General features: G+C 38.0%; 1 protein-coding gene across 3 annotated transcripts in view; it reads left to right on the top strand.

Moving 5' to 3' along the window:
- The first annotated feature begins 2,945 nt into the window (after window positions 1-2,945).
- The window catches only part of atp11b (ATPase phospholipid transporting 11B (putative)), a 44,957-nt gene continuing 27,006 nt past the window's right edge, over window positions 2,946-20,896 (top strand). For all 3 annotated transcript variants that reach the window (XM_044043661.1, XM_044043663.1, XM_044043662.1), the window contains exons 1-14: window positions 2,946-3,283; window positions 9,781-9,897; window positions 10,524-10,613; window positions 11,840-11,920; window positions 13,182-13,289; window positions 14,611-14,739; window positions 15,757-15,860; window positions 16,719-16,766; window positions 17,689-17,753; window positions 18,400-18,481; window positions 18,564-18,714; window positions 19,760-19,957; window positions 20,244-20,402; window positions 20,664-20,854. In XM_044043661.1, the coding sequence (XP_043899596.1) occupies window positions 3,257-3,283; window positions 9,781-9,897; window positions 10,524-10,613; window positions 11,840-11,920; window positions 13,182-13,289; window positions 14,611-14,739; window positions 15,757-15,860; window positions 16,719-16,766; window positions 17,689-17,753; window positions 18,400-18,481; window positions 18,564-18,714; window positions 19,760-19,957; window positions 20,244-20,402; window positions 20,664-20,854 (1,550 nt within the window). In that variant the 5' untranslated portion in view covers window positions 2,946-3,256. The remainder of the gene's footprint in view (window positions 3,284-9,780; window positions 9,898-10,523; window positions 10,614-11,839; window positions 11,921-13,181; window positions 13,290-14,610; window positions 14,740-15,756; window positions 15,861-16,718; window positions 16,767-17,688; window positions 17,754-18,399; window positions 18,482-18,563; window positions 18,715-19,759; window positions 19,958-20,243; window positions 20,403-20,663; window positions 20,855-20,896) is intronic.

Here is a 20,896-nt window from a genome sequence, read left to right as displayed (position 1 = left end):
TCACAGCTGTGTAAGATGGGTCCACATTTATTATTCCCTTAGCCTTTCAGTTAATGTTCCTGTTCTGTTGCACTGAAACTGTACAGGTTTGGATGCTGAGTCGTAAAGATGCAAATACACCATATGTCTTCTTTCCCATCTTCTGCAGGTCGGTGTTCAGATCATTGAAAACACGCTGACTTCATGTTGTCAGCTGGAACTGGCTCCAGCTCCCCACACCTCCCTCAAAGGATGAGCAGCACAGATAATGGATTGATGGATGGATGGACGGATAGACGGATGGACAGACAGATTGGTTGATCATCACACCACAAACAAGGGTGTAGATTAAATTTAAGGTAGGTCTACTTGCACATTACTTATTTTCTTCTTCTAATAGTAATAGTTTCCAACACTGAGAGATGCAACGCTGCCCTCCACAGCTCAAAGATCTTAATCACAGTTCTTCTTATCCTCTCGTGTCCCAGTGCCATCCTTTTCTCATCCTTCTTCATTCTTGTAGAATAGAATACAATAGAATAAAATGGAACCACAGTTCTCAAACTCTGGTACGTGTAACATCAGTGGTATGCAAGCTTATTCTGTTGGTACTTGGAGGAAAATTTGAGATTGGAGAATTTTGACCATAGTGTGTAGCAAATTAAATAAAACAAATTAAACATATAACAAATTAAATTATAATAATTGGAATTTTGAAGACATTTGAAGGATGTTGAATTTAATTTAATACTAAGCTGGGATGGCAGCCGTACATTATCCATTACATTACCACTTACTTCATGACAGACATCCAGGGCAATAAATGAATTATTACACAAACTGCATTGTGGCATGACTTCAAGACAAATACAAGGTGGAGGTTCTGTGGATTGCAGACAGTGAATGTGAGTAAAGAAGCTCAGTGTGGTTCATACCAAACATTGCTTTTATTGTCATACAAACTTGTAACTCTGAGAGATTCCTTTTCTGCTCCAGTACAAAGAGGGATGTCCATATGTCAGGCTCTGAAAACAAAGCTTTTATGTAGACACATACAGGTTTTTAATCTTATCATCAACAACCCTGTTGAACGTGCATGTGAAACACTAACTGAATCCAGTCCAGCTGTGAAGTTAGAGCTCCCAGCTCCCACTGCTGCTGCAGTGATGTTACATAAGTCAGTGTAACCCAGAGATTGTCAGTCACATGGGCATGGTTAGCGGCTCGGCTCTGTGGCTCACATACACATGTCAGATAGTGGATTATACCAGGGGATTTGCAGAGAAAAGCTGCCTTTCAATTGACATTTTGAACATTTCTGGTTTTGCTGGTTAGATGGCAGTAAAAGAAAAAAAAAAATCAAGATACTGGTTATAATATGATAGATGAAGAGGGCTTGAAACCAAGATGTTGTCTGAGAAGCACTCTGGTACAGTGAGTGCCTCTCTGCTGACTCAGAGTGGCCTAAAGCTGTCTCAGTTCTGGAGATTAATGCTTACTTGATGGTGGCATTTGGCTTGGCTTCAGTGTTTTTCTGATTGTTAGGAAAGCTGTCATGTTGGAGAGGCCAGGAGGAGGGAAGACAATCTGAGTCACACTAGGACATTAAGGAGCAAATATGAGGATGTTCAGAATGAATAATAATAATCACTTTTTCATTCAGGAGAACAGAAGCGGAGAAGAAACTGCTGTTCAGCATTCTTGCTCCTGCTAAATATAGCTGCTGGAGCACATTGATTAAACAGGATCATTATCATTGGCCATTTACTTCTCCTGCCATTGATGGGAACATTACTTGAATGTTTTCCATCATACGCAACATTCCGGATCAATTTTGGAAAATGCACAGTACGGCCAAACTCTTAAGAAACATAGATTTTCAAATTTATCATCCTCCCCGCTTGGTATCATTAGTTGCCAATACATTATCGACTAATTGGGATGTGCAGCAGCCAAGTCTCCACTGTAATCTGATGATCTCACTCTATGTGACATGCCTTACAAGTGAAATCCTGGAACAACTGGAGAGGTACAATGCACTGCTAAGAGAGCAAATAAAAAAAGGCAAATGCACGTTTTATCCAACGCAATTATTTTGGTTCATCTTCTGAAATATCATATTCATCATTAATTCATCAGCAATGGCCTGTGAATTAATGTGTACAGTTAGGACTTCCCCAATTAGATGAGAAACCAACATCGCAAAACACACTTTATGATGGTATACACCGTTTTAAAAAGTGCCCAGTAAGCAATTCAGATCTGACTCAGAGTCCTGCATTACTTCTGTTTGGTGCATATAGTGTATGATGCAGTGAGCTCTCAGCAATCTATAGCATAGCTCCACTGCAATACATACATCTTAATGTGTCTGTGACAACATGCCTGCGTTGTGTTTGCTTGTAGAAAAAGGGACCGTACCGCAAACCATTTCAGGATCTCCACTCGTGTGGAGCCCCTAAATCAAATGAAACAATAGAAAAACAATTATTCATGACAGGAAGGTCTTAAAATATTTAAAAATAAAATTACATGAAAAAAACATGAACACATAAATTAGTTCTTCTTCACTGTAAGCTTCTGTGGAGAAATGCTTTCTTTAATATATATATATATATATATATATTATCATCATTATTATACATTTAGATATCTAAATGTGGCAGGTTGTACTCAATTCCCTTGTAAGTTGCTTTGGATAAAAGCGTCTGCTAAATGACATGTAATGTAATGTAAAGTAAGTTAGTTGGTTTTATTTTGGAGATGAATATTTGCCCATTTAGTGCACATTTGTGCACATTTCTATCTATCTACCTATCTATCTATCTATCTATCTATCTATCTATCTATCTAATCTAATCATCTGTGTGTATACACAGGCAGGGGGCGCTGTGAGGCCGCTGCAGATCGCAGTGTTTGCGTGTGTATGTGCGTGTGTGTGTGTGTGTGTGTGTCAGTCAGCAGCAGCAGCAGCAGGGGAAGATCGTGGCAAAGCGGAGACGTGAAATGAGATGGTGCGTCGCTCCCTGGGACTCCGTAGCCTACCGTCTGTCACTTTTATCGGGACTCGTTTCTCTGACTTTTACCGCGGAATGGGGGCGAGTGGACTTGTCTTTTCGCACGCTTGCACGGCGTGAGTGTGTCGCGTAATGCCGCCGAGGAGAGCCGCTTGTTGGAGGGAAATATTTATGGTTCGGGACGTTTTTATTGGAGTGGCTAGTTGCTAGCGCGGAGCTAGCGACTGTGCTCGCTACTTGGACCGTGTGTTCTTGTCAGGATGCTTCGGAGGATACGACAGCAGCTGGTAAAGAAACCCCCCCGCTCCCCTACCGTCATATTAACGTTAGCTCCAGACACCCCCACTACAATAGCCACAGAACACAAAACTTAGCCAATGAAAACCGCATGAGTTTTTATTTATGTGCAACTAGCTGTGTGTGTAAACATTGTTTGTCTTCCGTGCAAGTGGTGGCGTCCAGGTACACAGGTTAACATGTTAGCCACCTCACCAGCTAGCCACCTTTAGCTTAGTTAACACCGCTAACTAGTTGACACGGGAGTGTTGAGGTTATAGTTTAGTGTTTATGTTAGTATTGCAACAACAGCCGAACAGTGTCAGTCACCTGAGGTAACGTGAGCTAACCGGGCTAACGTTGTAAAACTTGTCAAAGTCAAACAGCGTTGCTCTGGACAGGACTAACTCTGCTCTGTTTCTACAACACAGAGGGGAGTAAATAAGTGAGTAAAATCTACATGCAAAGAATCACTGAATCAAAGACACAAATGGGTAGACAGGGATTTCGCAATCTGAATTATTTGAATCCTTAGAGCCACATATTCAGCACAATAACTTTTTTATGGATCACTTCATTGCGGATTTTCTTATTTATTCTACAGCTACGTTCAAATGCGGTGAGTTACATTAGCAGTTTCATATGTTAAGAAAACTGCACACAGTGTTCGGTGAAATCACCTGTTGTGCCCTACAAACATGACTGGATTGTGACGCATTGACAGGCAGAGGCACCACGTCAACAACAATAACATCATGCCAGCCAGATCTGAGCGAGCAAGATCCTATGAGATGATGAATGTGAATGTTTGCCTTCTTTTTTGTTTAAAACCAAATATTTTCAGTTTACTCTTTTACAGAAACCAGTCGATCACATTCATGATGTCATAATCAGAGTTTGCTTCTCTAAATTACTCACTTAAACCAGTCAATCAATTATCAAATGTGGCATTTAATTCAGTAATCATTTCGAGCAACAGAATTAGTCAGTTGTTAATGTGTTGAATCTATTATAATTTTGCCTGTTGAAGTTTGAAGTTTAAAGTTTGAGTATGAACATGCATTGACACTCAGTGACAGAAGCAGAAGGGGTGTGGGAGCATGTGTGGGGCTGTGCTTGTGTGAGTGAATGAATGAACACTTGCGTACACACTAGGCTGGTCACACTGACCCGATGGCATATTACCAGTAAGCTGAATTAATGCAAGTTTGTTTCTGAGCTCTGTGTGTAGTTGCTGATTGCTTCCTGTAATTAAGATTTTAGGAGTTACTGTGTCACTTATTAAATTCAACTTTTGTTCAGTTTGTCAGTGTGCACACAAACTTTTCCTCTGCTTTTAGAAATGAACTGTGGCCTTAACTTTTTAAAAAGCACCATAGAGAGTTTGTGTCCTGTCGAGATAGCTCTGTTCATTTGAGCCCATCCACATATGAGATCTGTTAATTAAAAATGCAATTAAAATTCATCCCAGTACAACTGGCCTTTTAAAAAAGTTTGTTCAGACATTTATCTGACCTCGATATCAACTGTGGTAGGTTATGAACAAAATGTCTAATCTCTCAGGATTACTAATTTGCTTTTTGAGCCATGTGAAGAAGCAGAAAGGAGGGGTGAAGGGAAGTCTTAACTGGCAGAGTGAAAGGCTTTTAATGTCTTTCTATTCCTATGGGTAGCACTATCTTCATTCAACTAATGTTCCATTTATATCATAACAATAATATTCCATTTACATCACAACACACGTACTATAATTACAGCACAAGTTGTGCAGGTACTTAGAAAAAACATTGCTGTCTCTTCAGGGAGTTTTCCTTGTATTAGGAGTTCAATGTGCATTCTTTTTGAATAATTATATAGAAGATACTAATCTAATTTAATGGGAAATGTTATATTGATATCATGATGTTTAATGGGTTAGTCCCCATGGGGTACAAAAATGTACTTGTATGGTCAGAAAAGTATTTCATGTCAGAGTAACATGAAATCTCTATTTGAGCTATATAATAATTAAAAATTTAGATAATCATATCATATAGCCTGTTGAGCTATGTACTGACTGTTGTATATTTTTACATTTATGATCTGCTTTGAACATTGCTGTAGACATTTTAATGTTTTACTTTAAGCAGTAAAGCATGTGATAAGTAACAAATCTATGCCACTCTTTATAAATCTGTTGCAATTCTTATCATATGTAGCTCTTCCTTAGGCTATGTATGCCACATGTTGTTAGATATTTGTATGACATGCCTGTAGTGATGTTAATATTGGTCCTGTCATCAGTAATATCGTCAAAAGCAGAACCCATTACATCGGCCTACAGTCTATTGCTCTGTCTTCCTCTTTGTGCTGGAGTCTTTCTGCCTTTACAATTACTCTTTATGCAGCTCAATATCTCCCTCCTTTCCTCTCTGATGAGTTCATCCCATTTGATTAAATGCCTTGATAAAATGACTTGGTGCCCAGGTGATGCCTAAGTCTGCCTTCCAGCCGTTGTTCAGGGTAACGATTCACCCAGAGCACCGTGGGTCTTTTTGGCTTCATGCAAGTAATTAATTGTCAGCCTATAAAGAAAGTAGTGGCGCCACAAGAGTATGGGGACAAAGAAAAATGTATGATTTCAATTATGTGTGTAAGATTTTGCATGAAAGCCATATTTTTATCACAGTATTAAAACAACACTATCAGCAGAAGATTGGGCTGCAACAATTATTCCATGAATCGATTATTAATAAATTAATTAATTTATCGTCAACTATTTTGATTTTCAAAATATCGGTTTGATTGTTTTTTTCAGTATTTAGAACAAGCTTTCTAATTTTCCAGTCTCTTAAATGTTAATATTATCTGGTTTATTTGCTCCATATAACAGAGAAATCATTAAAACTGAATATTTTTGGTTTGTGGACAAGGTTTGGAACACTGATCACCATTTTTCCAAATATTACTGACATTTTACAGACCAAACAAGTACTCGATTAACCAAATTGTGTCAATAGTGATGTAATTTTTACATCACTGCTGTTAACAGGGAGACACTCGTATGCACTTAAATAACAGTATAGTTATATTATCCTCAATTTTTCCCTCAAGCTGACTTTGATTAATACTGGGTCATAGTGCTGGAAGACTATTATTACATATTTATATTGTTATTTACAGTTCAGTTTGAAGTTGCTACTTCCTCTTATTGTGACTATGAGCTGCAACATAAATTACTGCATGAAAGCTCCATGGGTCGGTTTTGTATATAGCAGCAATCAAGTTAAATTTATGGGCTAAGAAATGAATTATTAAGCAACCCAACGTGACCGGTGATTGATGTAACAACAATTATTCCATGAATCGATTATTAATAAATTTTCAAAATATCGGTTTGATTGTTTTTTTCAGTATTTAGAACAAGCTTTCTAATTTTCCAGTCTCTTAAATGTTAATATTATCTGGTTTATTTGCTCCATATAACAGAGAAATCATTAAAACTGAATATTTTTGGTTTGTGGACAAGGTTTGGAACACTGATCACCATTTTTCCAAATATTACTGACATTTTACAGACCAAACAAGTACTCGATTAACCAAATTGTGTCAATAGTGATGTAATTTTTACATCACTGCTGTTAACAGGGAGACACTCGTATGCACTTAAATAACAGTATAGTTATATTATCCTCAATTTTTCCCTCAAGCTGACTTTGATTAATACTGGGTCATAGTGCTGGAAGACTATTATTACATATTTATATTGTTATTTACAGTTCAGTTTGAAGTTGCTACTTCCTCTTATTGTGACTATGAGCTGCAACATAAATTACTGCATGAAAGCTCCATGGGTCGGTTTTGTATATAGCAGCAATCAAGTTAAATTTATGGGCTAAGAAATGAATTATTAAGCAACCCAACGTGACCGGTGATTGATGTAACAGTGATGAAGAACCTCTGACTCCTCAGACTGTCTGAAAAAAAAACTGGGTGGAACTCACTGAAAGGAGTCTTCCAGTCACATAAAGGCTCATTAAGGAAGATGTCGCCACTGTAGTAGAAAGTTACAAAACATCCATTGACTAATGCCAGTGGTTCAATAATTTGCTCAGTGCTGGAAAATGTGTCTTAAATAATCCATTCCTGGCAGTGACGCAGGTGTCCAAAACGGCTGACACACATAGTTTGGTTTAATATCCTGGATTACTTAATAATTAATTAACGTGCAGTCTGTAAAAATGTAACTGCTGCATAGGAGCCACTCGGCAGCCAGTGTTAAACAGAGGCAGTAATGTGATTCTTCCTGTTAACCATTAGGAAGTTGTGATTTTAAAGTGTAACTTGAAACTACTGACACAGTTATTTAACCTAAATGAATCTGATGCAGGCTGTTGGTTCAACAGGTTTCTCCAGGTTCACGCCATTGTAATTACGACCATTGAAGTATACATTCAACATTTTTTAAAGGCCGTACAGATGTCAGTTATGATGATGCTACATGTAGCTTGTTATGGTCAGTCAGTGAGTAGCTCGTTCCTCGCAGAGATGCCAACTCAACTGCCTGCTTCCCCAATAGGGAAATCCTCACTGTGTATATGGTTTATCTAACATGGTTGTTTTACTGCGTCTTTGAGTTTGTAATAGCACTTGCAGCTCAGTTTTTCCACGTCATAGGTTGTCAGGTGCAACATTTAGTGGCGTTGCAAATATGCTCAATTTTGTTTGCTTTTCATGTCCTGACGCCACATGTCCTGGGGCGGCTTTACAAAATTCCCAGCATATTCAAATTTAAATGCATGTAAATATAACTATTATACCACAGTGCTTATGGTCTGTCTCTTTGTGTCTGCATTGCAATGCACATATGTAACTAACTAAACTAACTATATGTAACTAAATATTACATGAACAGCTCATCACCCTTTGTGACATGGTTACAAAGGGTGCAACAACGTTAACCCTTTTCAGTTGCACTTGCCATAGCATGCATTGCTTCCTGAAACAGTGATTCCTCAATACCATTGCATAAATCCCACACACTGAAGTTGCAAAAGCCAATAACTGTATCCAAGCCCATTTTTTCTTTAAACGTGTGAAGCACAGAGATTACCACCATGAAGAGAGGATTACCACCATGAAGGACATATTAGACAGTTGTTTTGTTTTTTCCCAAAAAAATAATGAATGTCCTTTTGTTTTGAGTCACTTTTCTCTATGAATTCCCTCAAACGCTCTTGTAGGCCACTTACAGTTTAAAGGTCAGGATGCCCAGAACTACTGAATTTCATGCTCTTTGTTGAGCGACGAGGAGGACAAGTTAACTGCTTACTCAGTGCTTCTTTAAGCCTTTCCCAGACACTGTCTCTGAAGTGTGAACCAGGTTTCATTGATTTACACCCAAAAATGTGTAAGAACTTCCTTTGTTGGCTGCATTTTCCCAGGCAGGAATTCATTCAGTTGAGAAATGCTGCAGTTTGCCATGTCTGACTGGTGAGCCTTTGGTTCCAGTAAACACACTTTGTTTTTGTTTGTTTGATAGTGTGATTTCTGTTCTCTGACTCTTTTACACTGTGTAGCCTCCTTTTTTAATCTTCATACACATTCGAGTGTCTTATTAGGTGTTGAGCAATTGTACAGAAGCAAGAAGAGCAGAGAAAGCAGCTGCAGCAGATTGAGAGCATAAGAGAGAGAGGAATACAGTCATAGTTTGCATGTGTCCCTTCACAGAGGTGAATCAGGGCGTGAGGCAGTGACTTGACCTGGATACATTTCCTGTGTGTGTCTCTTTGTGTCTATGTGTCTGTGTGTGTGTGTGTGTGTGATAGACCTGCATCACATAACATTTGCTGTGTGTTGCTTTAACTTTCTAAAGGTATTAGTTTTGACAGAAAGACACCAGAAAATTAGATGGAAAAAAATTATATATTTTATTTTCCTGACACAAGGTTAAAGATTTGATCCATATTGGTTGGAGTTGTTGTTTGTATTTGTAATTTATGTCTTACTTGTTATGTGGAACCAAAGACAGTTTTCCATATTGTGGAATGAAAAATAAAGCTAACCTAACCATACAGCTGGTCATTTAATCAATGCTGTCAAACTCCCCATTAGCCAATGTGCAGGACCTTTTTATTTTAAAACATTTTTTTTATTTACAGATGGCAGTTCAAAAATGTTTGTTATTCATGTAGTTTCAGTGTTACAAACAAACTAATTGGGTCGTTGTGTATGTTTTGCCATTAATAGGTGAGTAGCTTTCAATAAAATTCACTAAACCTACACTGCAAAACCCAAGATATTTGGTTTGCAAATGTTGTCATATTACAAGAGAAACATGAAAGAAAATCTTGTATATTATTGCTTGAAAAACATTCAAAGTGCAGTGGCGCGGTGAAAATACCGTTAATATAAGGAACATTTTAAGATTTGCCATGTATTGTAAGTAACCATGTTCACTCTTTTCTTTTCCTCCCTTTTCCTTCTCTCCACATCCTCTCTGGTCTCACGTATCGCTCTCTTACCACAGGGCTTTGACCCTCCTCATCAGAGCGAGACCAGAACGGTTTATGTGGCAAACCGTTTCCCTCAGAATGGCCACTACATCCCACCACGCTTTACAGACAACCGAATCATTTCATCCAAGGTACCAAATGTTGCTTGAGCCAATATTGGAATTTGACCCATGTTTCTGTCACCACAGGTTTTCATGATGGTCAATGAGAGGGAGTTTTCGATCACCACTACCAAGGACTAGTGTGATCTAACTGTACAATCTAGCCAAGTCAACTCAATTTTATTTATGTAGTCCAACATCATCATACAGTAGTTTACAGGAACTTGAAAGATATGAATCATGACATCTACATATATAATGTATTAAAACTTATTTCTAGAACTGCTTTGATCCGTCTGGAGACAACACTGCAGGGCTCAGGTGCCGTTGCGGTGATAAAAGGCACCTGTTTCATAATAAAAACACTAGCATTTCAGTTCCCTGAATCAATAAACTAGACAGTTTTTGAATTAGGGCCAATTTAATGCCTCATGCATAAGAATATTCTTTTACAAATGTTTTTCCATCTGGCATTTAGAAGCTTCTTAACGATGGCGTTTGAATAGAAAAAAAAGAATATGTTTTATTTGTCTTTGTCATATTCCTGTCAATTCTAAATGTAGTTTCTTCTTTTGAATAGAAAAAAAAGAATATGTTTTATTTGTCTTTGTCATATTCCTGTCAATTCTAAATGTAGTTTCTTCTTTCCATTTCAGTACACAATTTGGAATTTTGTCCCAAAGAATCTGTTTGAGCAGTTCAGAAGGATTGCCAACTTCTATTTTCTCATTATCTTCCTTGTCCAGGTAAATTCACTCACAAATGCACCAACACTCACTATTCCTCATTGCAGATACACAATCTTGGTCAGATAGTAATGTGTGTTTTATTTTCTTGCCCTAAATACAAACATGCGTATTCACTATACAAATGACTGTTAGGGCTTGGTGGAGTGACTCATCTACTACTTCTAGATGAGACAGGTTCATATCTGACATAAGACATTACACCCACTCATTTACTAATATGTATAACGTTACAGTCAGCCTTAGGCACTGGGCCTTCACTTTGCATCAGTCACCCCTGTGATTATATGTTATTTAGCGTTCAAATGTTCAAGTCTTCTTCTGGTTTATTTGGACCTGGTGTAGTGAAGACAGAGACTCAGTTTTTTAAAAAAAAGGCTTTGTTTTCACCCACTCAGTTGGTGATCGGGAAGGTGAAGTCATCTTAGCCTCAGCCATCTGAGACAAGGGCCCCTTTTTTTAACCTGACCTTTAATTTAATGGCTAATTTGACCATTTCAAAGTGGCCTGAGATGGATTCCTAGATGACTGCCATGTACTGTAACCTTTAACCAATCAAGTAAAGACTAATCTTGGTTTCATTGTAAATTCGATTTAGAGTTTGAGAGTTAAATGTTTATTTTTACTGTTTGTTTATTTTCTATCATTCATATCTTTATCTTTAATCCATGTGGGAAACTTTGAGCTCGAGTGTGTTTTCTGTCTAGTAAAACATTAAGCAAAACAGTTTTTTTGTTGAACTTGCGTAGTTTACATCACTTAGTGACAGTCTTTTGTTCAGCACTTCCCCCCCACCTGTTGATAAATATACTAGTGTGAAACCACAGGCATGAATGTGTATTATATCTCCTACTTCTGAGAACTATTGAAATGACTCACTCATAGAAGTACTGCTGTATAGCTCGGCTATATTTCAATGATTGCACAGGTTGTCTTAAATTTATACAGATTCACATGATATTTAAAAAGCTTTTTTGTTTGTTTTCTGGACCTGTAAGCGTCGGTTGTCAGTGTGTTTGAGTAGAAATGAAATGACAGTTAACCTCCGAGGGAAGTCATGTCGGTTTCCTGTTTGACACATCAGCCACTACTTCTCTCTCTGTTGACGTTCTAGGTGTCTTGTTGTCTCTATAAGGGCACACCCACTCTTACAGAGTCTCTGCTGTTGATTGCACTACCAGTTTGATGACATCTCTGCATCTCCTCTTCTCTGTTTGTCTTTGCAGTTAATGATAGATACCCCCACTTCCCCAGTCACCAGCGGTCTGCCTCTTTTCTTTGTGATCACTGTAACTGCGATAAAACAGGTGAGAGCACAAGCAAACAATGGCCTCTCTTTTTTTTGTGCACCTAGTATGATATTCACCTTGTTTAAATAGGGTTGATTGCAAAAACTGATTCACATTAGGATCAGGATACTGTTTTCAAAGTTTTTGACATGAGTTAACCTCACTAACGCTACAGATGGTGTGGCTGTGTCAGTTTCCTCTGAAACTCATCCTCAGTAACAACAAAATAGACAGATACAGTAGATTAAAAAACATCCAGTGGTTTTATTTAATTTTGAGCTACAGTCAGTCCTCCTCTAACATCCATGTCAAGCATTTTACAAAAATAGATGGCAGGAAAACAGTCGAATGCAAAGTTTGCAAGCAACAGTTTGCATATCACAGCTCGACTAAAAACATGGCATATCATATAAAATCAATAGTTGACATAGTATATTTTCGGAAATCATGGGCTGATTTTGCTTTCAGAACCATCAGACTCTGTCAACACTCCCACCCCCCGACTAGTCGTTTTTGAGTCGAAATTTCAGGGCTTCAGTCAACCAAGAATTTCTTTGGTTGATTACAGCCCTAGTTTTCACACACTCTACGTAATGTCAAGAATTGTGGGTCTGGGCATTCTCTGGTGTTCCGTTCGCAAATGATGAACACAGCATTCATAACAGCAGCAGAATCTTCAGAGGATTCAGACTGTATGTGGCTGGAGCATGCCTTAAAAAGAGCTCTTGCCTCTTCACTTGCTGTGAATCATCTGCAGTTTCTCCCACTGTGCTCTCAAATGAGCTCACTCAGTGAGAGGATCTCCAGAGATCGGTTCATGTCTGAAAGTAGCTTAATCCTGCCTGCACCATCATTGGCGAGGGCAGACGGTTAAGTATATTTTTGACAGGACAACCTCATGGGAAAGACGGACCTCAATAAGATAAATAGAAGTGAACTATTTTGGAAATGCTGTGACGCTCTCCATGCCTGGTCAAGCTGGTTATGTGCCATCATTGTCTCCTTGGTACTAGAATAGTAGCGGAGAGAGCACTGTAATACCAGGCACATCATCAGTGCTCTCACACAGTGGAGTAGTAATAAGCTGCATTTTTATGTGATCTTTTTATATTGACACTTAAAAGTGTGTAGTGCAGTCAAATACCACCCTGGAATGAAATCTATACTTGTGCTCAAGAATAGTTACATAAAACAGCTGTTAGTAACTTCAGTGCATCAGTGACTTTTGGCAACTGTCATCTACTGTTTGTGCTTCATTTCTGGTTCAATGTTTGTTTAGGGCTATGAGGACTGGCTGAGACACAAGGCGGACAACGAAGTGAACGGGGCTCCAGTGTTTGTGGTCCGCAGTGGAAGCCTGGTCCAAACGAGATCTAAGAACATCAGGGTAAGATTGTTAAAACCCGATCCTTATGAATGTCAAAACTCACATTCCTGGTTGTGGTACTGTAAAGGAAAGGAACAATTTGTGAAATGTGCACAAATGTGTTTGCAGTGTTCTATGAATGATGCATTTGTTACAGTAACAAAATCCTCTGCAATGCAATAAAATACATATTTTACTATGGTTTCATCCACATGACTTAGTTTTAGTGTTAAAATGCATTGTGTCTGCTATGTATATGTCTGAGGTCCACACTACTGTTTTTTAAGCCCCTTAAAAGTGCAAGTTTGGATACACTGATGATTTCATTTTAGTTTGAAAAGAGACACAATTAGCAGCTTTCCTTCCTTCAGAGTAGACTAGACTATAGCTGTTAATGGAAAGCTGAAAATGTGGCCCGTAGTGACCCATTGTTTAGTCATTTGAGCATGTTGGCATTAAACATGGCTTACATCTCCTCTCTTTCGTAATGTGTCTTTGGTACCTGGATATGCCTGTGACTCAGCAGTGCATACAAATACTCTGATGTCAGGCTTCTCAGATACACTGTAAATAGTGTGTGTGGAGCAAACCAAACACCTGCCTCAGTGGCATGTGTCCTTAAGTCAAGGACTAAAGAGACTGTGCACTCAGTCACAGCCAGCATACTGCCTGTCACTTCAAGTGATAGTATTCAGTACAGACACGGAGGTGTACGGAGTTTCTGGCTGTCACTCGAAGTTCAAGAATTGAAAACTGGCAGGTGCAAAGTCACAATGAAGCTATGAAAGAAAATAAGAACTAGAATACATGGAATATCTAACATGCACATGTCAGGAAGAAGGCATAAATGGATATTTCCAGGATTTTAAAATATTTCAAAAGCTTTTTGAAGTCGTATAAGCTGAAATAAGAAAAGACTTTGCTACAGTAAATACTAACCTATCTTTAAGACAGATGAAGACATATGATAAGATGACCAAACACACACCTTTTTGTCTTTGGTTGCATACAGAATATTTGCTGAAAAATGTTAATAAGTGTTTACCAAATCTGGAAATAATTTTTTAAAATGTCTTGTTTTGTGCACAAACCAAAATTATTCAGTTATAATGATTTATTTGTTATATGAAGCAAATAAACCAGTAAATACTCACTTTTACGAAGCAAAAAACGCTGAAAACAACACAATCAAACTGATTAATCTATTATCAAAACAGTTTTGAATTATTATATTAGTATTGATTAATAATGGATTAATTGAATAATCGTTGCAGCCCTACAAACAAATAAACTATCTTGTCTGTGTGCTCATGCGGCTGTTTTTTTGTGTGTGATCATCCAGGTGGGGGATATTGTTCGTGTGGCTAAAGATGAAACATTCCCTGCTGACCTGGTGTTGCTGTCTTCAGATCGCGCAGATGGCACCTGTCATATCACCACAGCCAGCCTTGATGGAGAGACCAACCTTAAGGTCTGTGTGTTGTGAGTGTGTAAGCCTTTTGAGCGTGCGCACACACGCACACACACACACACACATTAGAATATGATTTGTTGTTTATTATTTGATCAAATCAACAAGAAATACACAAACAGTTTTTGGACTCAAACTTGCAAACTCTGCAAGGCAGCTGCTAACATGACATACAGATTATCCTGTAGAAAATTCTCAATTCTGGGGGAGAGAATAATTTTTTTAAATTGTCTAAATAAAAGAATCATGATATATTGTGTAATTAGATTTTTCTTCACCCCTACTTTGAATGAAAGGATGAATGAATGAAAGGAATTGGAATAACCTGCATATGAGTATACATTATTATTAATGCCAAACTCCTCTCACCCATCTCTTCTCCATTTTCTTTTCTTCCTACCCTCCCTCCCAGCTTGAAGCAATATAAAATTGTTTTCTGCTCTATTTATGCAGTGGGGTTTTGTGTTGCCTTGAAATGTGTTTGCACACTCTATGTAACTTTTGATATATTCAAAAATGCAAATTGCAAAGTGAATAAGTACGGTGATGTTGCAGTTGTTGTGGCTGGCTGCCCCAAATACTGCACAGTATCATTTAATTACATGTACAAATAAAAAAAAAAATCCTTTGTCAACACTTAAAACATCTCACAATGTTCATGACGGAAAGAAAAAAGTGTATCATGTCCACTCCAAAATTGAATAGTGTCATGCCTCCATGCCTCAACTTTTTTTGGGGGGAATTTTGACGTCACAGTAACTGTTAAGATACCATATCCCCCTTGGCAAAAGTAAATATGTATTCTGGCTTCAGACGAAGTTTGACAAAGAGGTTTAGAAAGCTGATAATCCCATATGAATGATTTTTTGTGTGGTGACATTCAGTGTGATACCCAGCACCTAAGATTAAGGATTCATGAATTAATGGACTTTTGTATGAAAAATACTTTGTTCTGTCATTTTTTCAAACGACCACGTCACCTAAATAACCCGTCTTTTGTGTTGTGTATGTTTGCAGACTCACTTCTCAGTGGCAGAGACAGCAGTTTGTCAGTCAGTGTCCCGCCTCGAGGCTCTGCAGGCTGTGGTGGAGTGTCAGCAACCAGAAGCTGATCTGTACAGGTAATCAGCTGCTGCATGTAGACATGCCTGCAGGCTAAGAGCATGTCCCTTATTTTTACCACTTCAGGGGAATTCCAGATAAGAATCTGGATAATCTGGAAACCTCATATGAGTTTTTTTTGTTTACCTTTTCACATTCAAGGTTGTGTTTCTTTCCTTCATATCTTCTACACTCTGTAAATATCGGAAATTAATTTCACTAATTTTTATTTGAGATCCCCTTAAGAACCCTTGTGAGTCTATGGATGCTACTTTAAAAACCGCTGGGATTAATACATGGTAGACATATGCTGCTGAAGATAAGTTGAGACTCGGGTGATGGAGTGAGATGGCTTTATCACTGCTTCAACAACCCTCCCTTCCTCTTGTCTGTCTCAGCTGCCTACTTCAGGATCGATCAGTGTATTTTTAGATCTGCAGTGTGTTTCATTGTCAGCTTCCTCCCTCCCTCCCTTCCTCCCTCCCTCCCTCCCTTTGAGTTGCTGTGTCTCTGGTCACACTCCCTGCATTGAAATGGCCTGAACTAAAGATGACTATTGACAGGTTTCTTAATTTAATTTCTTCAGTAATCCTCAGATTATGGCTTTTTGTTCCTTTATTTTACTTTTATTACATGTGCGTGATAGAGATAGACTTGAAAAGATATTTTTGTCATCATTGTTTTGGTCCTCACAACAAAAGGCTTGGTTTTAGAGTTAGGCATAAACAGGTTGCGGTTATTCTTCATGAATAAATGGAAGTCAATGCAGTGCCCCTGCTTTGCAAACCTGTGGGTGCGTGTGTGTTTTATATTTGTGTGTCCATGTTATTTCTGTCTTTCTTAGTCCACTCAACTGAAATTCCTGTGGTGTTTCTCAGGTTTGTTGGTCGGATGACCGTGACTCAGCATGATGAGGAGATTGTCAGGTAAGATCACATTAAATCCTGCCCAGAAATATGCAAGACACCATACTATTGTTTCATTAAGAGATCCCCCTTAACAGCTCATATATACAGATATTTTGTGTCCATAGTGTTCACTTCATGGAAATCATTTCTATACTGATATACTGTATAGAGCTGCTACATCAGCATGGCTCTACGTGTGCTGCAGCCATGAGAGAGTATTTTGTTGGGTTTTATCACTGCCTGTATTTGATGAAATATTTATCTGCCTGGATATATTATTATAATATGTACAATTATGTGTTTGTCTTTTACTGTGTTAAACTGAACAATATTTAATAATGCATATGCATTTATTTAAATCCACTGGAAATTCAATTTTTCCATTGTGCATTAGGTGAATTCCAGACAGAAAGTTGCGACAGGAATGAACACACTACTGGTCAACTCGCATACATACACACAGCTACTGCAGTAGCAGTGTGTATGTATGTGGAAATAAGGTGTGACTGTGTAATGGTTGTGTTGAGGTTGTAAAAATGACCTAGTATTATAGGAAACTAGTTAAGCATGTAACATGTAAGTCAGTATGTGTGAAATTTGTTTTGAGTCTTTAATGATCTTTTAAAATCATCATTCAAAAGGTTTAAGTAGTTATGTCAACAAAAGTAAAAGTTGGGTTTGTTTATATATATATATATATATATATATATATATATATATATATATATATATATGTATATATGTATATATGTATATATATATATATACATATATATGTATATATGTATATATGTATATATATATCTATATATGTATATATATATATATACATATATATACATATGTGCCTCGTACCATCTGCCTAATTCCTTATTAATACCACACTCCTATAACCATATCTTCTTTGATCTGAGTTTACACTGTTTGTGTTTGCTTTCAGACCACTGGGTCCAGAGAATCTGCTGCTGCGAGGAGCCAGGTTAAAAAATACCAAAGAGATTTTTGGTGAGCAAAAGAAATTATTAATCAAGCCCAAACCTTCGTCTGCAGAAGGAAGCAGTTACATAAAGAGAGCAAAATCATGAACAGCTGTTAACAACAAGTTGTGTCTGAAATACGTAAGATTCAGAAGCTCTATTGTCATATACATGATGAGAGTAATGACACTTTACTGGCTTTGTTTGCTGTGACACAAACAAGTCCAACTTGTGTGGACATAAGGCCTGGATGAGTGAAGACTAATTTGTTAATAATGTTATACAGCAACATCCACTAGAGCAGCGGTACTCAATAGGTGGCCCCCGGGCCGTTGATCTTCTTCTTGCGACAGGGGTTGCTGTCGTTGTTTTATTAACTATTTGTTTGTATTTATGTCAAAATGAAAATTATATTTTCTTTAAGTTCATATTTTTGTTGTTTTGAATAAAAAGGACATTTTCTTTTGAATATTACAGTATACCGCATGTGGCCTGACTGACCTCAATAAATGGAGTCATTGAAAAAAATCTTTGTGGCCCTTTAAGATTCGTATTTGAGTACCCCTGCCCTAGAGCGAGTATTACATAAACTCTTTTAATCCAGCATCATGGACATGGATCATTTTCAAGTATTATATTACGTCCGACTTGATCAATGCTCTGTGATGTTGCAGGTGTGGCGGTTTACACAGGGATGGAGTCCAAGATGGCCCTCAACTACAAGTGCAAATCCCAGAAACGCTCTGCTGTGGAGAAGTACGCACTGTTCTGTTTCCTTCTCACAGTTGCTGGATGTGCTTAATCAAACATTCAACTGAAACATATTCTTCTGTATCAGGTCCATGAATACCTTCCTAATCATCTACCTGGGTATCTTGCTGTTTGAGGCCATCCTCAGCACCATCCTGAAGTATGCCTGGCAGGCTGAGGACAAATGGGACGAGCCCTTCTACAACCAAAAGACTGAACAAGAGAGAAACAGCAGTCCGGTCAGTGTTCTTTGTATTAAGCTGCAGAGTAACACAGTCTTATTGATTTACATATTGTAAGTCTTGTAGGCTATCAGCTGGAGAGATAGCTGAGTCAGTCTGCACCCTCTTCCGCTTTCATCTTCTCAACAATAATCATGTAGATGTAATTAATATTTAGCAGACTTGCAAATGCTTGAATGCACATATACACAGTCATACGCACACAGAAGTTGTTGGAAGGTTAGATTTTGTGACCGTGTATAACAGGAAGTGTGTGTCACTGCCATCAGCCTGTCTGCCAACTCTCATCAGTCAGAGAGAAAAAAATAACAGCATATGCATTTAGACAGAGAGAAAAACTGGCAAACATACTCTCATATAATTAATAAATGTCTATAGCAGCTGCTCTAGAAACTCACTGGCCTTTTACCAATGACTGCATTTCTTTACATCAAAGCTACATTTCTCTTCTGAAAATATGCAACCCTCTGATCAGCCACCAACCCCTTCAGAGGGTTGCATATTTTCTGCATGTAAAAGCTAAAAAAGTGACTTTTTTTAACTCTATAAATGTCCTGTATTTCCATGAAGGGTACAGTCATTCCGTTGCATATCCTCTTAGACATCAGAAGTAGCGCTAATAAATTCATTTCATTCTTTTTTTGTTTACCAAGTTGGCCACAGCTCACTTCCATGTTTAATGTGTCATTAAACTCGCTTGTGCATAGCTGCCGATAGTCTATGATAATTAACTCCATTATGAGAATGGATTACACTGCCAGCTTTGATTTAGAAGGATGAGTGCTGAAGCATGTTCGCTGCGCACGTGGCTTAGATGTGCATTAGGCAAATTAATTTTGCAATCTCACTAATGTCCATTACAGTAAATCATAATGTAAGGCTTGGTGTATATATATATGTGTATATATGTATATATATGTGTATATATACATATAAACATATATATATGTATATATATATACATATATACATATATATATGTATGTATATGTATCTTTTCTTGTTCCACTGCTAAAAAGGAATTGTCTCCTACCTCCTTCAGATCTTGAAGTTCATCTCAGACTTCTTGGCGTTTATGGTCCTCTATAACTTCATCATCCCCATCTCACTGTACGTTACCGTGGAGATGCAGAAGTTCCTGGGCTCATTTTTCATTGGCTGGGATTTGGACCTTTACCATGAGGAAAGTGACCAGAAAGCGCAGGTCAACACCTCTGACCTCAACGAGGAGCTGGGGCAGGTATGGAATAAACATGGATATATTCACACAAACACACACTGAAGACTTTTATCATTACCTGTTTTTTCTTTCAATTATTTATTATTTGTGTAATGTACACATTTTGTCATAGTATTGTAATAAGTATCAACTTACGTTCTTATTTAAAAGCCTAAAAAAGAGACACAAGTCATTAAACATCAGGGTTTGTTCCATCCAGTATTTCTACTCAATCTGAATTTGTGTAATTATTCACCCTTCACTACTCACCACTCTTTTTTTTTTGTCTCAATACTTTTTTCCCTAGGTGGAGTACGTTTTTACCGATAAGACTGGTACACTTACAGAAAACGAGATGCAGTTCCGTGAGTGTTCGGTTAATGGAACTAAGTATCGGGAAGTCAACGGCAAACTGGTTCCGGAAGGAATGACTGAAGATTCACCAGACGGATCTCTGCCTCACATGGTAACTCACATATTTATGCATGACATTACTTTTCTCTCGACTCATACTTGCCTTATTACACACATATACACAGATTTCTTCAAATAAGCAGTATAATGTATATGTTGTTGGACGTAATATACTCTAGTGGTAAGGTATAGAGGTGTAAAAAATGCTAAAGTCTAAAACTAGAAGATGTTCTTTGCCTTCGTTTACAGTCACGATTTTATGTTTCTTATGTTTCTGTCTCCCTCATCCTCTCTTTTTCCCGTCTTCTTTCAGATTGGCGATGAATTGTTATTTCTGAAGGCGGTGTCATTGTGTCACACAGTTCAGATCAGCTATGACCAGCCTGACTGCCTGGTCTCCGGGGACGGAGACCCGTTCTCCCACGCAAACGGTTTCTCTTCCAATCACATGGAATACTTTGCCTCTTCGCCAGATGAGAAAGCTTTGGTAGAGGCAACAAAGAGGTGAGGCTACGTCAGACATACTTAAAAAGACATATTTTCTTT

This window comes from Solea senegalensis, linkage group LG14 (genome assembly GCF_019176455.1).
Source record: "Solea senegalensis isolate Sse05_10M linkage group LG14, IFAPA_SoseM_1, whole genome shotgun sequence".
Classification (NCBI taxonomy): domain Eukaryota; kingdom Metazoa; phylum Chordata; class Actinopteri; order Pleuronectiformes; family Soleidae; genus Solea; species Solea senegalensis.
The sequence above is the reverse complement of the archived record's forward strand: the minus strand, read 5'-3'. Positions and strand labels throughout refer to the sequence as shown.